The following is a 17004-nucleotide window of genomic DNA, read 5'->3' as shown; positions in this document are numbered from 1 at the left end:
ATATTAATGGAGGGTTGTTTAGGGACTATGAGTGAGGGACAGCAGCTCACTGCTCTCTGCGCTGGTGTGAGAACACAGAGTCCAGGTCAGTAACAGTACAGGTAGCTTATTTTAGACCACTAATTTCTTACAGTAGAGAAGGTACAACATTTGCCTTTGTGGTTCACTGTGTAGCAAAATCGCACGCACGCGCGCACACACACACACACACACACACACACACACACACACACACACACACACACACACACACACAATGTAAGGCAAGAGAAATTTAGAACCACTTTCACATAAGAAACTCTTCATTGGTTATTAGTTGTTTACTGTTACAATACGATACTTTATTAAGGGTCAATTCTGTTGTACCAAGATATGAAAAACTAGCTGAATCAATTAATGATAAATCAAGACAGTGTATACCTAATGCTGGTCCCAATAAACTCTTTGCCAAATTAGTTTTTGCACCACCTGTCACAAATTATTCAATCAAGGTTTTCTGTAAATACACTCCCTGCTTCCTTTATCCATTAAATTTCTTTTTAACTCTTTGTCATTTACCATTTATTGTGTTTTCTGTGATCATTTTCTTTAACTTTCATCTGGTTATTAGTACATTTTGTTTTAGTGTATTTTTGGTTTTTACTTTTTTGTACTGCGATTTTGCCTGCCCTTTATTTGCATTGCTTCCCATCTGTCTACCTAATAGTAAATAATTTGATTTATTATTACTAATATAAAACTGATGTGTCACAAAAAGATGAGACCTCTTTCTAACTTCAGCTCATCTGTTAAGTCATAGGTAGCCAGGTTGTTACAAAGATTAATAGATATAAATGTTTCTATTTGCTTAGAAATGAGTGTCTGATCATATCAGAATAATGTAATCAGGTTTGCGTTGAAAACAGGAAGATAATACATTTTACGATTATTATTTGGACTTATCTCTTTCACTTACACATATTAATGGTTTCAAAGTAATAAATGTTCTGTCTCTCAGCAACAGATTCAGGGAACCTGAGTGGCAGAGTTGCTGCAGGCCCACACAGAGAGAACTGCGAACAGATCAGCAAAATCTCATTTATTTAGTCTCCCTCAGGAGAGTGGGCAGATCAGAGGAATGGAGAAAGAGAAGCATGTCTGTATCAAATGCTTTACAGCCCCACACCAGCAGGTTTCATTTGTGTCCTTTTCACTAAAAAGGTTTATGTGCTTTCATGTTCAAATGATTTATTCCCATTACAGCACCACAGAAACACTTCGGGGGGGAAAAACATCCAAAGTCAAGTAAAGTTAACATATGTTGGAATACAGAGGATACTAATAATCCACTAGTAGATTTAAATTATTTACCAGTTACATTTAGTATGCATATATTAAGTTATATCAAAAGCTAAAAAAAGGCTCTAAAACCATGCTTACCTGAAAATAAATATACTGAATAAATCAAGCAAATTAAGGTTTTACATGGGACCACGTATATGTAATATAATCTGAGGTTTCAAACATATCTACAGCATTTTCATGCCCCACTTCATGGATCAGGTGCAGAATACAAAGCCTGACCTGATATGATAAGTATAACTGGGTGCAAGAATGTGTTTTCCAGCCAACTGGCCTTAAAGTTTCCGATGTCATGATATTGCAAGTCACAAACACTTGAGACATAACTCTGTGTGCTGGTGTGTGATAGCAGTCACATTCAGTTGGTGATCTGATATGAGATAAGATCACCCCAGGAGCTAGATTGCATCACCATTAGATTGCACATCCTATGGATATTTATAACTCGTTGGGTGGACGTCACAATGCTGGCAACAAGAAACAGTGACTGGAAGATTTTGTCATGAAGTTTACATTTACCACATTTCTGTCAACACCACATAATTTGAATGCAACCAGGTTTAGTCCAGGGGGCAGGTTTCAATCTACTAACTACCATTTAGTGACTGTCTCTATGGAGTTTTAGTTGGAAAAATGACACACAATTATTATTATTATTATTATTATTATTATTATTATTTTACATTTCTTTTATTGAGCGCAGAACCTTGAGCTGTGAAGTGAAAAAGAAACGTTTCCATTTTCCCATAAAGTCATAATAATGGCTGAGGGCATTAGTCAGTTATTCACCATTTTTCACTGGAGCTGCTCCAGTATTTATTTCAGGGATGTCATACAGCTGTTCAGCGTCACAGTAAATGTATCAACCTATTTTCTTCCACTTATTTAATTCAGGGCTGTGAGGCTGTAAATTGTACATTTCAATGTGATTAATGCAATTACCAGTTTCAAAAGACCTCTTTAAGCGACATCTCTCAGCAGCTACTGAATGGATTATCGTGAAATGTTGAGCAAGCGTTCGTGTTTCTCAGGTAATTACCTGAGAAACACGAACGAGATACTGTAGCTTAATTAAGCTACAGTATCTGGACTAGCATCAACACACAGCCACAAAGACATGTGACATCATCTGTGAAGAAACAAATTAGCCAGAGAATCTACAATAGTATCTACAATACTATCTGAACTGTGTTATCATCTCTTCAGGTCATGCATTTGCCTTTGTTGATGACACCTAGCAATAACAGCAACAGGCTTTGTCCGTTAATTGCCTAGCAACAGCTCTAACTGACCTCAAACTCAACAGTGCACCTATCCCGATCCCCAGCAAGCAGACTAGCAAGTTTGAAGTGGATCAGATGACTAGTTGTTCAAAAAGAAATAGAAAACGTCAGCTCCACTTCATGGACAGAACTAATGGATCGATCAAGCTAAATACAAAATACAAAATAACTTCATGTTTTAAATTTTCTTCTTTTGGCTGCTCCCTTTAGGGGTCTCCAGAGCTGATCATCTGCCTCCATCTCATCCTTCTCTGTCACACCATGTCCTCTGTTACTCCATTCATGAATCATCTCTGTGGTCTTAATCTTATCCTCCTGCCTGAATGTAATATATTCACAATTCATCTTCTGCACATGCCATCCTTCTGTCACAAACCACCCCTGACACTCCATCCTCTCCATCCTGCTCTTTCTTATTCACCTCTCTTGTGCACTGTCCATTGCTTTGGCTGGTTGACCCCAGGTATTTAAATGCATCCACCTTCACAACTTCTACTCCTTGCAACATCATAGTTTTACAGACACGCCCTCAGTCACACACGTCTCCTGACTGGAAATAGTGACTGAAAAACTAAAATCATGAGGAAAGTGTATGCTGAGATCAAAAAGGGCAGACACCGAGGGCCGGCAGAAAAACTTTTTCAGCTACAACAGTCACCTCCTGGTGGCCATTAATAAAAATCAGGTAGAAGAATTGTTGCGTGGCATTGTAAGCATTTACATTCCAACAGTAAAAGCATCTTCACTAAAACGTAAACATTACAACTCAAAGCCAACATGAAACAACAAGCCTTGTACTGTGACAGTAGCAAAATCCTCACGGACATTGGTAATGAGCTAGCATGCACAACGAAACACCTGACATTGTCATAGCTGAATGAAAGTTAGTCACTGTTAATTTTATTATTTAGACCAGTGCGTTTGTAATATGTTTCTGTATGATCATACCATCAAGAAACAGTTTTATTTATCAATAAGAATTTATTATACTTTGGAAAAAAATCCTTTATTGATTTTTGTTTTTTTTAATCCTCTGAAAACATACAGTACACAGCTCAGACATAAGACAAGTCACCGTAGGCATTCCCATGGATAGTATACTACACATACAAACACACAATTCCTAAATAAAATTTTATAATTAAAGAATCATTTTTATATATGAGAATGCTCCCAAATGATGTTAATAACTATACATCTTTATATATATATATATATATATATATATATATATATATATATATATATATATATATATATATATATATATATTCTAGTATCTTTTAATATGAAATTCTTATCAAAAACAGAAGTGGTTTCCTTAGTTTTGTTATTTGCTCCCTAATTTTTTACTTATCTAATCATAAGTACTGTAGGTAATCTTGTGTATTTTAGATAATGGTTAGTAACAAAAACATCAAAACAGCTGCTATGGACGGATGCTGCACAATAACAGTAAGTCATGCTGCTACAGTAAGACAGAATGGAAAACAGGGGTCTGAAAAATGTGCAGGTTTTATAATAATTTGCTCTTCATTAATGTTAAATATGCATATACATAATACATAATATGAAAATACAATGTATAGCTGAATTAAAATCAAAATGTCCCCTCATTTGTAATTCTAGTGGCTATAAAGAAAACTAAATATGTTTCCCCTTTTTTTTTTACTCAAAACAAAAAACGGAATAAAGGTTAAGAAGTCACAATGGAAAGAATCACAATAAATGCATGGTTTAAAAATATTATTGATACAGAGAAAACAGCTTCACAGCTGTGCTTAAAATATATGTAATGATTTGGATGCAGATGAGGTGTTCTTTTTTTTTTTTTACTTGTATAAGTCTGTCAATGTACATAGAAAATCATGAAGAGTTATTATTTAATAATTGTTTTTTGATAATTGGCAGAAATTGTGATCATAGCTATTGAAATCATCCTCACTAGTCAGCAAAGGGCGTCCCACGCTGTGTCAGTCATTCACACTCTCACTCTTACAGCGCATCTGACTGGATGGTATGCCAGCGAGTAGTTTCTATTTGCCCCCGACTGCAAATTTCCCTCCAGTGTTTCTGTCCCTCCTCTGAAGCATCAGTGCCAATCAGCACCCGACCCAGAATGCTGCTCTTAGTGTAGAGGCGCCCCTGTAGATAAATCAAGAAAATGAAGATGCGACAGAGATCTCAGAATAATACGATACTGGTTGGTGACTTTTGTAGAACTTCCTACCTGCATGACGATGAATTCAAGCACCAGTGGTAGCTGATTTATGTCACCGGGAGGCAGGTCAAACAGGAATGGTGCGTTCCAGATGGGGTTTGGACCACTGGCCCCTTTAGTCTCCTTAGTACCAATTACCTTCCCATCCTGACGCAAGTTAATGACAACATAGTGGTCTGTTGGAATAAAATTACATCCTTAGTTATGATTATAATCAGATTGAATCAGTTTATTAAATTACATTTCCTTTCTAGAAAGGTCAACAAATAAAAAGGAGCAGCAAACATCAGTTACAGGAACATTTTCAGCTGGTGCTAACAAACCAAAGCAACCTCTCTGCAGGGCTGTGTTGCTAGATTCACATAAAATGATTTGCAACAGTTTATTTATATCCTTAAAATTCCCTCTGCTCTCCTCTCTTCTCTAACTGTTGCATATCTGCATGATCACATAATCTCAATAATCCAGTCAAGCGTACTAATTCGATTTACTAAAACTAAAAGCAATGTGCAATCGTGCATCTGCAAAGCCCATTATTCATATATTTGACACGGGTAATTTGATGTTAAAGCTCATGAGAAACACATAACTGACTTTATGCTTCAAAGTGTCAGTTTAGGTTGTTGTTTTTACTTTGACACAATTTCCTACTTCCTCCTCTGCTCTTCAGCGAGGCTTTAAATCAGATGGCACAGACGGGGGGAAATGACACCAGGGCGATTTGTTCCTAATCTGATTATATAACAAACCAATCAGAGATCTGGTCTGTCTGACCATAGATGGGCAAACAGGAGACAGAACAATAGATCTGTATACTTACAATGTGCTAATGGGAAATTTAACCCTTCTCCTTTACTTGGAGGAGATCATGGTTTACTTCAATACACCACAGAGCAACCAGGCATTACATTTTATTAGTATTTTTTCTGGACTATTAAAACATGTTTAAAAAAATGTTATGATTATTATAAGGGTTCACTATCTTTTTGGTTTGTAAATTTGGATTGTCCTGGGTTATATCATTTTGAAAATGAGGTGGGCAGTAAAAACATAGACTAAGGCTTCAAAAGTTTACAGTACATGTGAATCAAAGAGTCCATCGAAATCCCAAGGCACAGTGAAAGTGAAGTGGGATCCCTGGTCCCCATGCTCAAAGTGCTTCACCAGCTTGTCTCACCAACACCACTGGGCAAGAGTGAAGCCAGAGGAAACTGGTTGTGGTCCTTGGGTCCAAATTGGTCCTCTGATGTATTAAATTCGATTCAATTTTATTTATATAATGCCAAATCACAACAACAGTTGCCTCAAGGGGCTTTGATCTGGGCATAGGGACGGAAGACTAATCAGATCATAACCAGCCAGGCAGTAGAGTGTGTGTGACTTGTATATTAAAAAATACTAACATTTACTTTTTACTGCTCAGTGCAGAGAAAACTATATGCAATTTTTTAAAATGCAAAATGTATGAAAGGGTTAATAATCCACACTTAACATATAAGAAAATGTTCATAACACACTTGTGAGCTAGCTTTGTTGAGGGTGGGTAGAGTTGTCTTTTTTCCTTCTTTCCTCTACCAGCTAACACAGATCAAAAGGCAGGGTACGCTCTAGACAGGTTATCAGTCCATCACAGACATAACACAAGAAACAGACAACCACACACTCTCACATCCACACCTTAGGCAAATTTATGAGCAGTAATGTCATTATAATTATAATCTTGAGCAGTGACCAATTAACCTAACAAGCATATCCCTGGACTGTGGCAGAAAACCCAGTCAGGAACGAAGAAACATTGCAGTGCATTCCAGTGCACCACTCTGCCACCTTATTACTAAAACAACATTAATATTACACTATCTAAATATTACAGAAGCCTTCAGTATTGTGATATTCACATCGAACCACTGATTTTTTAAAAACAAAAAACAAGCAGAGCAGGACGAGCAGGACAAAACGTTTGTTGCTTTTGGTAATCTTTAGGATTAAACAGATTTAATTTGGGTTCAGCGTTTTGGGAGGAATTTCTCAAAGGTAATACCAAATGCCTACAGAGTAAAAAACATAAAATGCACAAAGTCAGAGGCTTTGATAAAGTAAAAAATCAAAGTCAAAATGTAGTTGGGTTAGTTAGTCAGTTTGGGACACTTTAGTGTGAAATTAAAGATGACACAGGTATCTGGCAGAAAACCAGTACTTCACATCCAGAGATAATAATCCATTAACTTATCAAATAAAGTGCTACTGTTATTTGATGGCACCTGACAATGACATCAATTAACTGTGAGCTGAGTTATCACGAGTTTCCCACCAATAGTCAGTGTCTGTGTCTTTTAATTATGGTTTTGATTAAAATTGGGCTTTAAGGAAGGCAATGGCAAAAATAGTCTATTTTGTAATTTAGGTATGATGCTTCCTCCCACAGCCCAAAGACATGTAATTAGTGGTGTTAGTTTTAAATGGACATTCTAAATTGCCCATAGGTGTGAGTGTCAGAGTGAATGGTTTTTACTGTCTCTCTGTGTTAGTCCTGCGACATTCGGGCAAACTGTCTTGGGTATATCCTGCCCCTCGCTCTATGGTAGCTGGGATAGGCTTTAGCCAGCAGAATGGATGAATGGATAAAGGTATGAGTGTAGTCTTCACCTGGAGCTCCTGGGATCCTTGTGAGCTTGGCCAGATTCTCAGCCTTTCGAACCATCACCTTGATGCGCTGGGCTAGTGTCTGGTACTGCAGCAGGATGAACAGTTGCCCCAAAGTCCGTGGCACACACACAGAGCTCTTCCTGCGGCCCAGCGTTTCCTGAGAACTCACACTCTAAGGGTAGAAAGGACGGAAAGACGAAGAGATAGAAATGTGAGGCTTAGGAAGAAGGGGAAAAGTTGTCTTTCACTCAGCAGATGTTTGCTTCATCTGTTTGGGGAACTGTGGATAAAAACCAAGGGAAAGAGGTGATTCAAGCAGTAAAACCAGAAGTACTCATGAATATGCTTCTATAGTGCTATCACTGAGTGAGTCGATCAAAGCAGTAAGGCTCAGATCTGTGAAAATCAATGTTTTAGTTCTCAATCAATGGGGTTTGCTGTGAATCATTGCCTGTTAATATAAAGGAACAGGTCAGAAATTTAAATCTGAATAAGTTTCTGCAAAACATCATACGACATCTTGGGTTCACCTGCCAGAGGAACTCAGCAGGGCTAAATCTACGCCACTTTTTCAGTCACTTAAATCAAATCATCGATATTAGAGGTTGTCTTTTGTGTGCAGCTGTCATGCTTGAGGATTCCATTTGACCAGTCATCCTTAAACAATAAAGACATCCATGCACTGTGAATAGAAGCAATAGCTCATCTTTAAATCTGATACAAATTTTAATCTGACTTCATGTCAGCTTTCATTAGCTTTCATTGGTTGGTGAGTCACATTCTGCTGTCAAGCTGCTGTGTTAGCCCGTCAGCGACTTGCTGATGCTGGGTAGCAGAGTGTGAAGTCAATTTCATTCAACAAGTGAGTTTTGGTTCACTGCCTCTGACTGTCACTAACACTGTCACTCAGTAGCACTGCCTTGTGGGTAGGTTTATCCTTCTTTTTCTGATTTTCTGTCAAACATGTACTGCAGTTAGATCCATAAATTTTTGGACGATGACACAGTTTTGCCTCTCAATGGATCTAACAATTATTTTTTTCTGTTTAGGAATTACAAACATTTTTACACATAGTAACCCGTTTTCAGAGCATAAAAAAATTGAACAATTGACTGAAAAGCAGTTTCAGGGTGCAGTGAGGCATGTCCCCACATTATTGGCAAAATAAGCCGAAAAAAGATCTGGGGTTGATTCTAAGCTTCTAGTGCATTTACAGTAGCAGCTGTTATTTGAATATAAGGTTTCAAAGAAATATAAGTGCAAGTGAGGGCCATCAAATAAACAACCTGGTGGATTTTTTAAAAATAAGGAATGCACCGGTCATCTGAGCAACACCAAAGGGCATGAAAGACCACAAAAGTCAACTAAAATTTAGTTGACTTTGAAGTTGGGGTTCTTTTCCTGAAATGCATCTTATTTCTCTTTCACTACAAGGAAAAAGGCTTGATGCTACCACCTTTTAACCCCTCCTGGATTATGGTTATATAATTTATATGAATGCCTCTGCTCATTCTCTCCATCTTTTAGACTTTTGGACTGTTGACTGGTCCTCATTCCCCATTTGCAGGAAGGTTCATTGGTTTAATTTTATCTATAAATCTATTTGCATACTCGCCTCTTATTTATCAGATTACATGTTACATAAACATTTTAGTCATAGTCTACAGTCTCAAGAATTCATTACATTCAGTGTTCCATCAGTTTGTGCAGAACTTGGAAAGAACACTTTCTCCTTTTCTGCCTCGTCATCATTGGATACATTGCAGAAGTACTTGCAGCTCTCTCAATTGATTTCACTTATAGACTTTGAAATTAAAAATGAATTCCCAGTTCCTAGTGAAAGCTTCATCCTGTTCTAAATGTTTTAGATCAGTTCTACTCTTGTGCTATGTGATATCTTTAGAATAGAATAGAATTAATATGGTCATTACAGCTCTGGCTGTAAACGTAGTAGTCCCACCCAACTGCTGTTGGCTTTTAAGAAGAGGGTCACCTTATAGGAATCAGTCCCAGTCGGAGATAGAGAAGGATTATTTTGAACTGTGAATTATGCAAAGCTACTATAGCAGAGTCCAAAAATTGAAAAAAAAAAAAAAACTGCAGAAGATCATAACACAGTTTCATGACACAATTGGTCTTTTCAAAAAGCATTGGTCATTTTATACTCTGTTTAAAGACAGCTTACTAAATGTTCAACAAATGTTCATCATTAGTTTGAAGCCATTGGGCTTGTGTAGGCCGTCCCTTCAGGAAGCCTACACAAACATTTTTATCAGACTTTTTGGAGAAAGAAAATCCTTGAAGTGTAAAATAGAACAGAGGTCTCACAACTCAGGATTACAATATGTGATTTACATTGTTAATGCAAATATGAGATTGTTTGGGAGTCAGTTCCATAATCAAGTTTTGCAACTATATCATTGTATAAAAATATTTAATTTTCTCTGTAATTAAAAAAAATCCCAAAGCAAATTCTTTTCCACCCACAGATTATATTTTACATGAAAACATCGCGTTATGTAATTTTCTGGCTGTTATTTTTGCAAACAGACTATGAAAGTCTCTTCTTAATTGTAAATCATCTCGAGTTATTTAACAAACAGATTCTATGAATCATCCAATAATTTCCAAAAAACAGATGCCTAAAGAGACTCTGAAATATTTTCCTCCAACCTAATTTCTGTGTATAAGTAGGAACAATTGACTGCACATTGATATTCTGTAAGCAACAACTTATATTAGCTTCCCATTACATCAGATAAATTCAGGTTTATTTATACCATAGAGCGGGACATCACACAAAAGTTGCCTCAAGGCACTTTATACAGTAAGGTAAAGTGTTCTTTCACCCACAGGTGTAGTGCTCGCTCACTCGACCGGCCCTCCAAGCTTAGTGACACACTTGGGAACATCAGGTAGTGCTTATAAGAAAGGAAAAAAAATCGATGTTTTACACCAGTTCAACACTATTAACCTTAAACCTATAAAGTAAAAAGGTCACTTTAAATTTGTGAGAGTTTGTACTTTTAACCTTCTTTCTGTAACATGAATGCTTTTTGCCCCCCAGTAGCTGAAAGGTTATTTGCTATGTAACAAGAAGTTGCATTACATTAAAGGAAGAGTAATAAGTTAATTGTAACAGCTGACTGATGCAGTGATACAATATAATACGATACTTAGATTATTTTTGTAGACTTTCTGCATCCTGGTGGGAAATATTATGTGAAACTCCAACTCTGCAGCTTTCTGCTACTAATGCCAGCTAAGCAAGCAAAACGGTTCTCTGGTTTGTTTATTTGTTTTTTGTTTGTTTTTCAGAAAGGCTTCCCTAATGTTATTTATTTTTCCCTTCCTATACTCTCCTATACTGGAGAAAGTGGAAATTTGCCAGGAACGCTACAGGACTGTGATTTAAAGTGAAAACAAAGAGTGCATTTACATGAAACAAATCAAAGTTTGCAGATCATCCTGATCACTCCACTTTTGCTTGAACATATCAGCCCCTCATTCCCATAAAATGTCAAAATAACTAAGGCAATGCAGATGAATGATTAGCAATATTTCAGCTGATCCCATTACACTGATAAAGAAAACTGGCCCTTTACTATCTATGCAGAAGATTTCTACAGCTTCCAATGCACAGTTGATATATACATGAACAAGAATACACAAGAACTATTCAGATTGCTGAGCAGCTGTGTTTTTTCTAAGTAAACTCCCGCTTTGTATGCACACACCTTTGTGCCAGGCAGCTGCTGTTACTAAGAAAGAGGAAGGTAAAGGTGTGTTTATGTGGAGAGTTTGAATCAGGTATAAAGGTGAGAGACTGAGGTGGGTATACCCAGCTGATTGTCACTTTACTGTAAAAAGCAAGTTGGCACACCCCAAGAGAATCCAGCACGTCTCAGTGTGACCTGAAAAACTAGGCTCAACTCCCTTCAAAAGCTTGTTATTAATGTCTCCTGGCAGAGTATCAGCAGAGCCGCAGAGGCCACAGCGTGGGCACACTGCCCATTTGCTGCACTCTACTTGTTTGCTCTGCAGTGGCGAACAACAGCGTCACCATGACTAACAACAGTGGAAAAACAGGCTAATGGGAGAGCTGATTAGATGCTACATTCCTTCATGGGAAAACCATGATACGTGTTATTTATGACTGAAGTGTAGTTTTCCCTTTCTATTAAATCAAATGAAAATGGAGACTGAAATTATACTATCAAGTCAATGAAACCAGGAGAACAAAAGTAAATTTATTTGATTGAAATTTTGACTGAGTTAGGGCAGACACGGTACTTTTAATTTAGCTACACAAGCAGCATATGTGAGGAACCAACTGTTCTGCAGACTTTGATGTGTCATATCATGTATAATGCTGCTTTTTTTCACTGAAAACAAACGTTCACCCAGGGCTGCTACAATATCTGACTTTCATCACACATATATATTGTAATAATAGCATTTTCACAAGAGAAAATTAATCACTAAAAATGCATTTACACTTGAACTGTAAAAACGGCAACTAAATGAACCGAGGAAATCTAAAATAGAATCACTTGCAGGAAGCAATAAGAGAGATTTTATAACTACCCCCTCTAAAATACCATCACTGATCATGTGTACAGTTGTAGTCATGTATCTAAACAGTTGGCATTGGTTTTTTAACTGCCCTAGATTTTGGTGGTTACCAAAATGCCAATCTGGGTAAGTACTCAAGGACTCCCCACCCAGATGTCCACCTTTAGCAGGCAGCACTGTCCATTTCCTGCTTGATTATAATTTGCAAAATCTACATTAAATTGCATTTAATATGACTGGAGAGCAATAGAACCCATATACTCATTAGGAAATTGTTGCATCTTAGTTTGAGTGAGCAGTCCAGTCATTTTGTCTGTTTTCCCTTTGATTTCTGTTAAACTAACGATCTGGTGGCTGTAGCTTCATACTTTCTAAGCAAACACAGGTGGCGAAGAGACAGTTTCAGATGTAACTCTTTACTTTGTGCTCTTTATTTCTATTGAAGTTCTAAAGTCCTGCATGTCTCCAAAAGTTGATTCTGTTCATCTGGCCGTAGCGTTTTTTAGTGGGAGAAACATTTCGTCACTCATACAAGTGACTTCTTCAGTCTCAGCTGACTGCAGGTTTCCCCAATCTTATAAACAGTACATTTGCATAATGACATTTGTATAATGACTGAAACCAGCCCACTGAAGGAAAAAAGTCCTGAATGCTGTTAGGAGATATTTAAAAAATAATAATTTTCATTTGTTTGGTATTGTTACCAGATAAAGCATTACCACATACTCTCTATGGTATTTCACTATGCTCCCTGGTACTGTGCATTTATTTTAGGTCTCTTTTAATCTCAAGTTCAAGTGTTTAAAGTCACTTTCTACAAGCATAAGGGTCAGAGAAGCTTTTATGGACAATCTGTTGTGTTTTGGAACTTGCATTGCCCCTTTTTTAATTGTAATACCTATGCCAAATAAATTTCATGATCAAATCATCTCACCATATACCTTTTTCAGCTTGCTCTTAGTTGGGCAGAGCTGCCTGGTGTAGGTGGTGGCAATGTCAGGCTCCCAGTCCAACTTCTCACAAGGCAACTCCACTATCCCCAGTGCAGCCTCTCTTAGACCAGAGAAGTCCCTACTGTAGACAGCCAGTTTCAAGGTACAGGTCCGCAGCTCTTCCACAGAGCTCACCTGCAGTGCAAAGCTCTGGTTGTGGAGTTCTGGGCTGAGGCTGCGCCGTCGTGAGGATATCTGCTGTGGGGAAGGGCAAAGTGGAGGAAGGCTTGCCCTAACAAACACCCCACTGCGCCTTCGACTGACCCCCAAGAGACCTAGGATGTTGACCACCAGGGTGCCACAAGCAGAAGAGAAGACCACGGAGAAGTGAAGGAGTGGAGCTGGTTTGGGAGGGGAGAGAGAGTTAGAGCCATACTGTGATGGACAAGGCTCTCCCTCCTCCACAGGAGGTCTGACGGCGCTTGCAGTCAGACAACTGCTCTCACTGTAAATAAAATTTTCACCAGTCACAGTGCAGCGCCGGCCGATTGCTCGACGGGATTTAGGCACAAAACTCAACCTGGTGAGAGAAGGCAAAGAGGCTCGGCCATGTCTTGGAGGTTTATTAGGTGAACAGGGAACTGCAGGAGTGCTGAGGCGCCGCAGTGGAAAAGAAGATCTAGGAGATTTTACCAGGTCAGCTGACCTGGTAGGGCTGGAGTCAAAGGGCAGAGCAGTGAGGTCATCTTCAGAGGGAGAAGAGCTGCTCTTAGAGAAAGAAAATTCAAACACATCCCCATCCAATTCTTCATATTGCTGTTTCACAATTTGCGTACAGGGAGAAGGAGTCAGTGTCACAGTCACACACTCTGCAGGATGAGGAGACAAAAAAACTGCTTCTTTGTCCTCCAATGAGGCTTTCTTCCTTTTGCGATAGCAAAGGATGCAGCCAAGAACTAGACAATAGCAGAATACAGCTAGACCCACAGCCAGCAGGATCTGCAAGTGAACTAGAAAAAAGGTATAAATATAAAACATTAATATTATGTCGTAAAAATGCAAAAACTAGAAAGGAACAGGAAATCAAAGCACACAGGTATAGATACAGGTATTTGAAATGTGAAGCAAATGATTTTGTTTGACTGAAGGCTCAGAAAATTGAAGGCATATTCATTACAAACAAAGTTACTGCAAAACATCTTGTTGTGGCTGCATTCTGGAGGAATTGTCATCATGATAACGATATAATTTATATTGTTGTAGTTGCATTTTTGATCCAAGGGAGCACTGCACTGCTGTAAGATCAATTATTTCTGTTTTTATTTATCTTAGAAGCATCCATGTTTAAAAAATAAAACAGGTTATTGCATACTGTAACATCACCTTTCGTTTGCATCAAGTTATTATGATGAGCTAAAAGTCCACTTTGGTGTTTTAAACACCTTTAAAACAGGAAAGAATATCAAAACAACCACAGACTGAAGCTGTTAAAACAGAGCCCTGATGCTGATTTAATGTCAGATAATGGGATAATGTATTGAGATGACTCATGCATCAAACACACTCGTGGACAGCGCAGTAAGCATGATTATTGTGAGGTAAACAACCAACAATGCCAACAGTAAACCATTACTTGTGTTTTTGAAAGTATTAAGAGTAGGTCCACCACAGTTTTGCTATGAAGAGGTATACGGTCTTACCCCCAAAAGGAGTGTCTCCCTCACATCTATAAAATTGCTTATCACAGGAGACTTAGAGAGTCAACGCACTCTGCACCCTTTAACGCCACAATTATTACTTACCACAATTATTCACTTATTACATTAAGATGGGATCACAATCAAAGCAGATCAATTTCAGCCCTGTCAAAGTCCAGGAGCAGGGAGCTCCTCACTCTGCCTCAGTCATGACAGTACAGAGTGGGTGGATGCAGCAGTGATGTTGAAAATTAAAGGCTGATGGGATTGCTCTAAGATATGAGTCAGCCTGACCAGCCAGTGGACATTATTGCCAACCAATTGATGTGATGGTGAAACCTGAGTAGAGATAAATCAGCATTTAATGCAGATTTCTTTTTTTCTTGTTTTTAATCCTGAAGGACGTGTGTGCATTTTGACATGGTATGCATCATAGCTAATCCTACACTAAACATTTTTAAATGGCATGCAAATAACTGAATTAAGATCACTGTACTCCCTAGGTTGTTTTTTTATTGTTATTTATTTATTTATCCATTTGTTTTATCTTCTTCATACCAAATTATCTAAAACAACTGTAACCAGGATACGTTCCCACTCTGTTTTTGCAGTTCATGTATCAGTGCAAAAACAAACTGATTTTTAAAGCTGTTTCTATTTTCCTCTCGGTTATTTTTCGTGTTTGAAATCTTTTTAACAGCCATAAGTGGAAAAAACAAACAAACAAGCAATCAAATAAAAAAAAAAACGATGTTATGCTCTGATATGTTTCCCTGTCTGAAGAATAGACCATCGGGACTAAGGTACAAATTAAAGCAAACACAGACTGTTCATTGACAAAATTAGTAAAATCTAAAAAAGACACCGAACATTTCCTACCTGCCAGCATGTACTGCGACATGTTCCCACGCCGTTTGGTTTGTGTGTGGAGTCACTGTGAGCACCGTTTATGAGAGTGGTTCATCACCAGTGCGCAGGAACCTGAAGCCTTCCAGCCAATAGATTCATCGGGTAACTGGGCTTTTATTTCAGTTGCACTGACCGTGCATTGAAGGCATAAAAAGGTGCTGCCTCCTTACTACAGTTCAGCCAACCGACGTTACTGTTCACTTTACAAATTTATGAGGCACAGCAGCTAGGTTTATGCTAGATGTCCTGCAACTGTAACCAAATTAAAAGTAAAACAAATGCTCAGGCAGAATATCATATTAAAATTCATGCATGCCTATCAATAAGTCAGATACGGCGTGCTATTGATTACATCAATCTCCAAGTAATGATCTTCCGTGACAATAGTAAGGGACTGTTTGAAAATTACTGTAAGCTGAAGTCGAAGAAAAAGAGAATGTGCTAAACTAGTGAATGTGAATGTGATTTACTGAAATCAGGTATTTGACCATATGCTTTTTTGCAAGCCTTAAAAAGCTTAAACGGCTAAATCTTAACGGCTTCAATTTTTTATGTTATAAACCAAGCACCCCAATGACATTGCACTCTGATTGGAGCTCTCTCCACCTGCAGAACACACACGCGCGCGCACACACACACACACACACACACACACACACACACACACACACACACACACACACACACACACAAAACTGTTCAAGAACAAAACACCTAAGATAATGGCTGCTACAAATTTCTTATCAAGTGTCATAGGGATACACAAGAGCATCCCACATAATACCAGAGATTCTGCTGCAAAGATCCTAGTACCAAACATCACAGGACACACCCAGAGGATCACGGGTCCATGCCCAATAAATCAGTACATTATCTGGACACAATATTAGGTAAGTGGGTTTTAATATTGTGGCTAATTATTGCCATCGGTTGGGCCATCAGATTTTTTGCAAGTCAGCTGTGAAAAACAGTAGAAATAGCTGCACCAATCCAGATTTATTTGTATATAAACACCCTATTAAACCACATTGAATATTAATCAAACCTGCCTCCAAGCCACATCTTTAAGGTGCCCTGCAACAATGCTACGCAATGCTACAAGTTACTTTACATTTACTAAGAAGCTGCTTTTGGTGACAAATCGAGTATATAACGCACTGTGTAGAACTTGCAGGCACTTAGAAGGAGACAGATGCCTCATTTCGAGCTACACACCCCATAATTATCACCACCATTACTACATTAAAAAAATAAATACAAATTCAAATTGAACTATAAATAAGACTTAGACTTTTCCTTTTCACCTATCTCCACACCGTGTCACACCCTTTTAATCTTCAAGAGAGAAAAAACAGTCTGTCCTCAAAATCCTCAGTCTTAGAGAGAAATTATATGCCTGA

General features: G+C 38.1%; 1 protein-coding gene across 1 annotated transcript; it reads right to left on the bottom strand.

Moving 5' to 3' along the window:
* Positions 1–3902: 3902 nt before the first annotated feature.
* On the bottom strand, positions 3903–15672 carry LOC147338633 (synaptotagmin-5). Its single transcript, XM_086298402.1, has 5 exons — positions 15575–15672; positions 13008–14008; positions 7492–7663; positions 4855–5021; positions 3903–4769 (listed from the first exon to the last, which is right to left on the bottom strand). The coding sequence occupies exons 1-5, from the start codon at positions 15594–15596 to the stop codon at positions 4620–4622; spliced, it is 1512 nt and encodes a 503-aa protein (XP_086154528.1). The 5' UTR covers positions 15597–15672; the 3' UTR covers positions 3903–4619.
* Positions 15673–17004: the final 1332 nt, after the last annotated feature.

Source organism: Aulonocara sp. 'chitande type north' Nkhata Bay, linkage group LG1, assembly GCF_057382095.1.
Source record: "Aulonocara sp. 'chitande type north' Nkhata Bay isolate Kocher_YH1m ecotype deep benthic linkage group LG1, A_spYH_male_GT1.1, whole genome shotgun sequence".
Classification (NCBI taxonomy): domain Eukaryota; kingdom Metazoa; phylum Chordata; class Actinopteri; order Cichliformes; family Cichlidae; genus Aulonocara; species Aulonocara sp. 'chitande type north' Nkhata Bay.
The sequence above is the reverse complement of the archived record's forward strand: the minus strand, read 5'-3'. Positions and strand labels throughout refer to the sequence as shown.

What these genes read in the sequence shown, in the direction of transcription:
- LOC147338633 (XM_086298402.1), bottom strand. Translation starts at nt 15,596, where the DNA reads ATGTCGCAGTACATGCTGGCAG. An exon ending in CTAAGAGCAAGCTGAAAAAG is followed by an intron (nt 7,664 to 13,007) that starts GTATATGGTGAG and finishes TTCTACCCTTAG; the next exon opens with AGTGTGAGTTCTCAGGAAAC. An exon ending in TTGAATTCATCGTCATGCAG is followed by an intron (nt 4,770 to 4,854) that starts GTAGGAAGTTCT and finishes ATTTATCTACAG; the next exon opens with GGGCGCCTCTACACTAAGAG.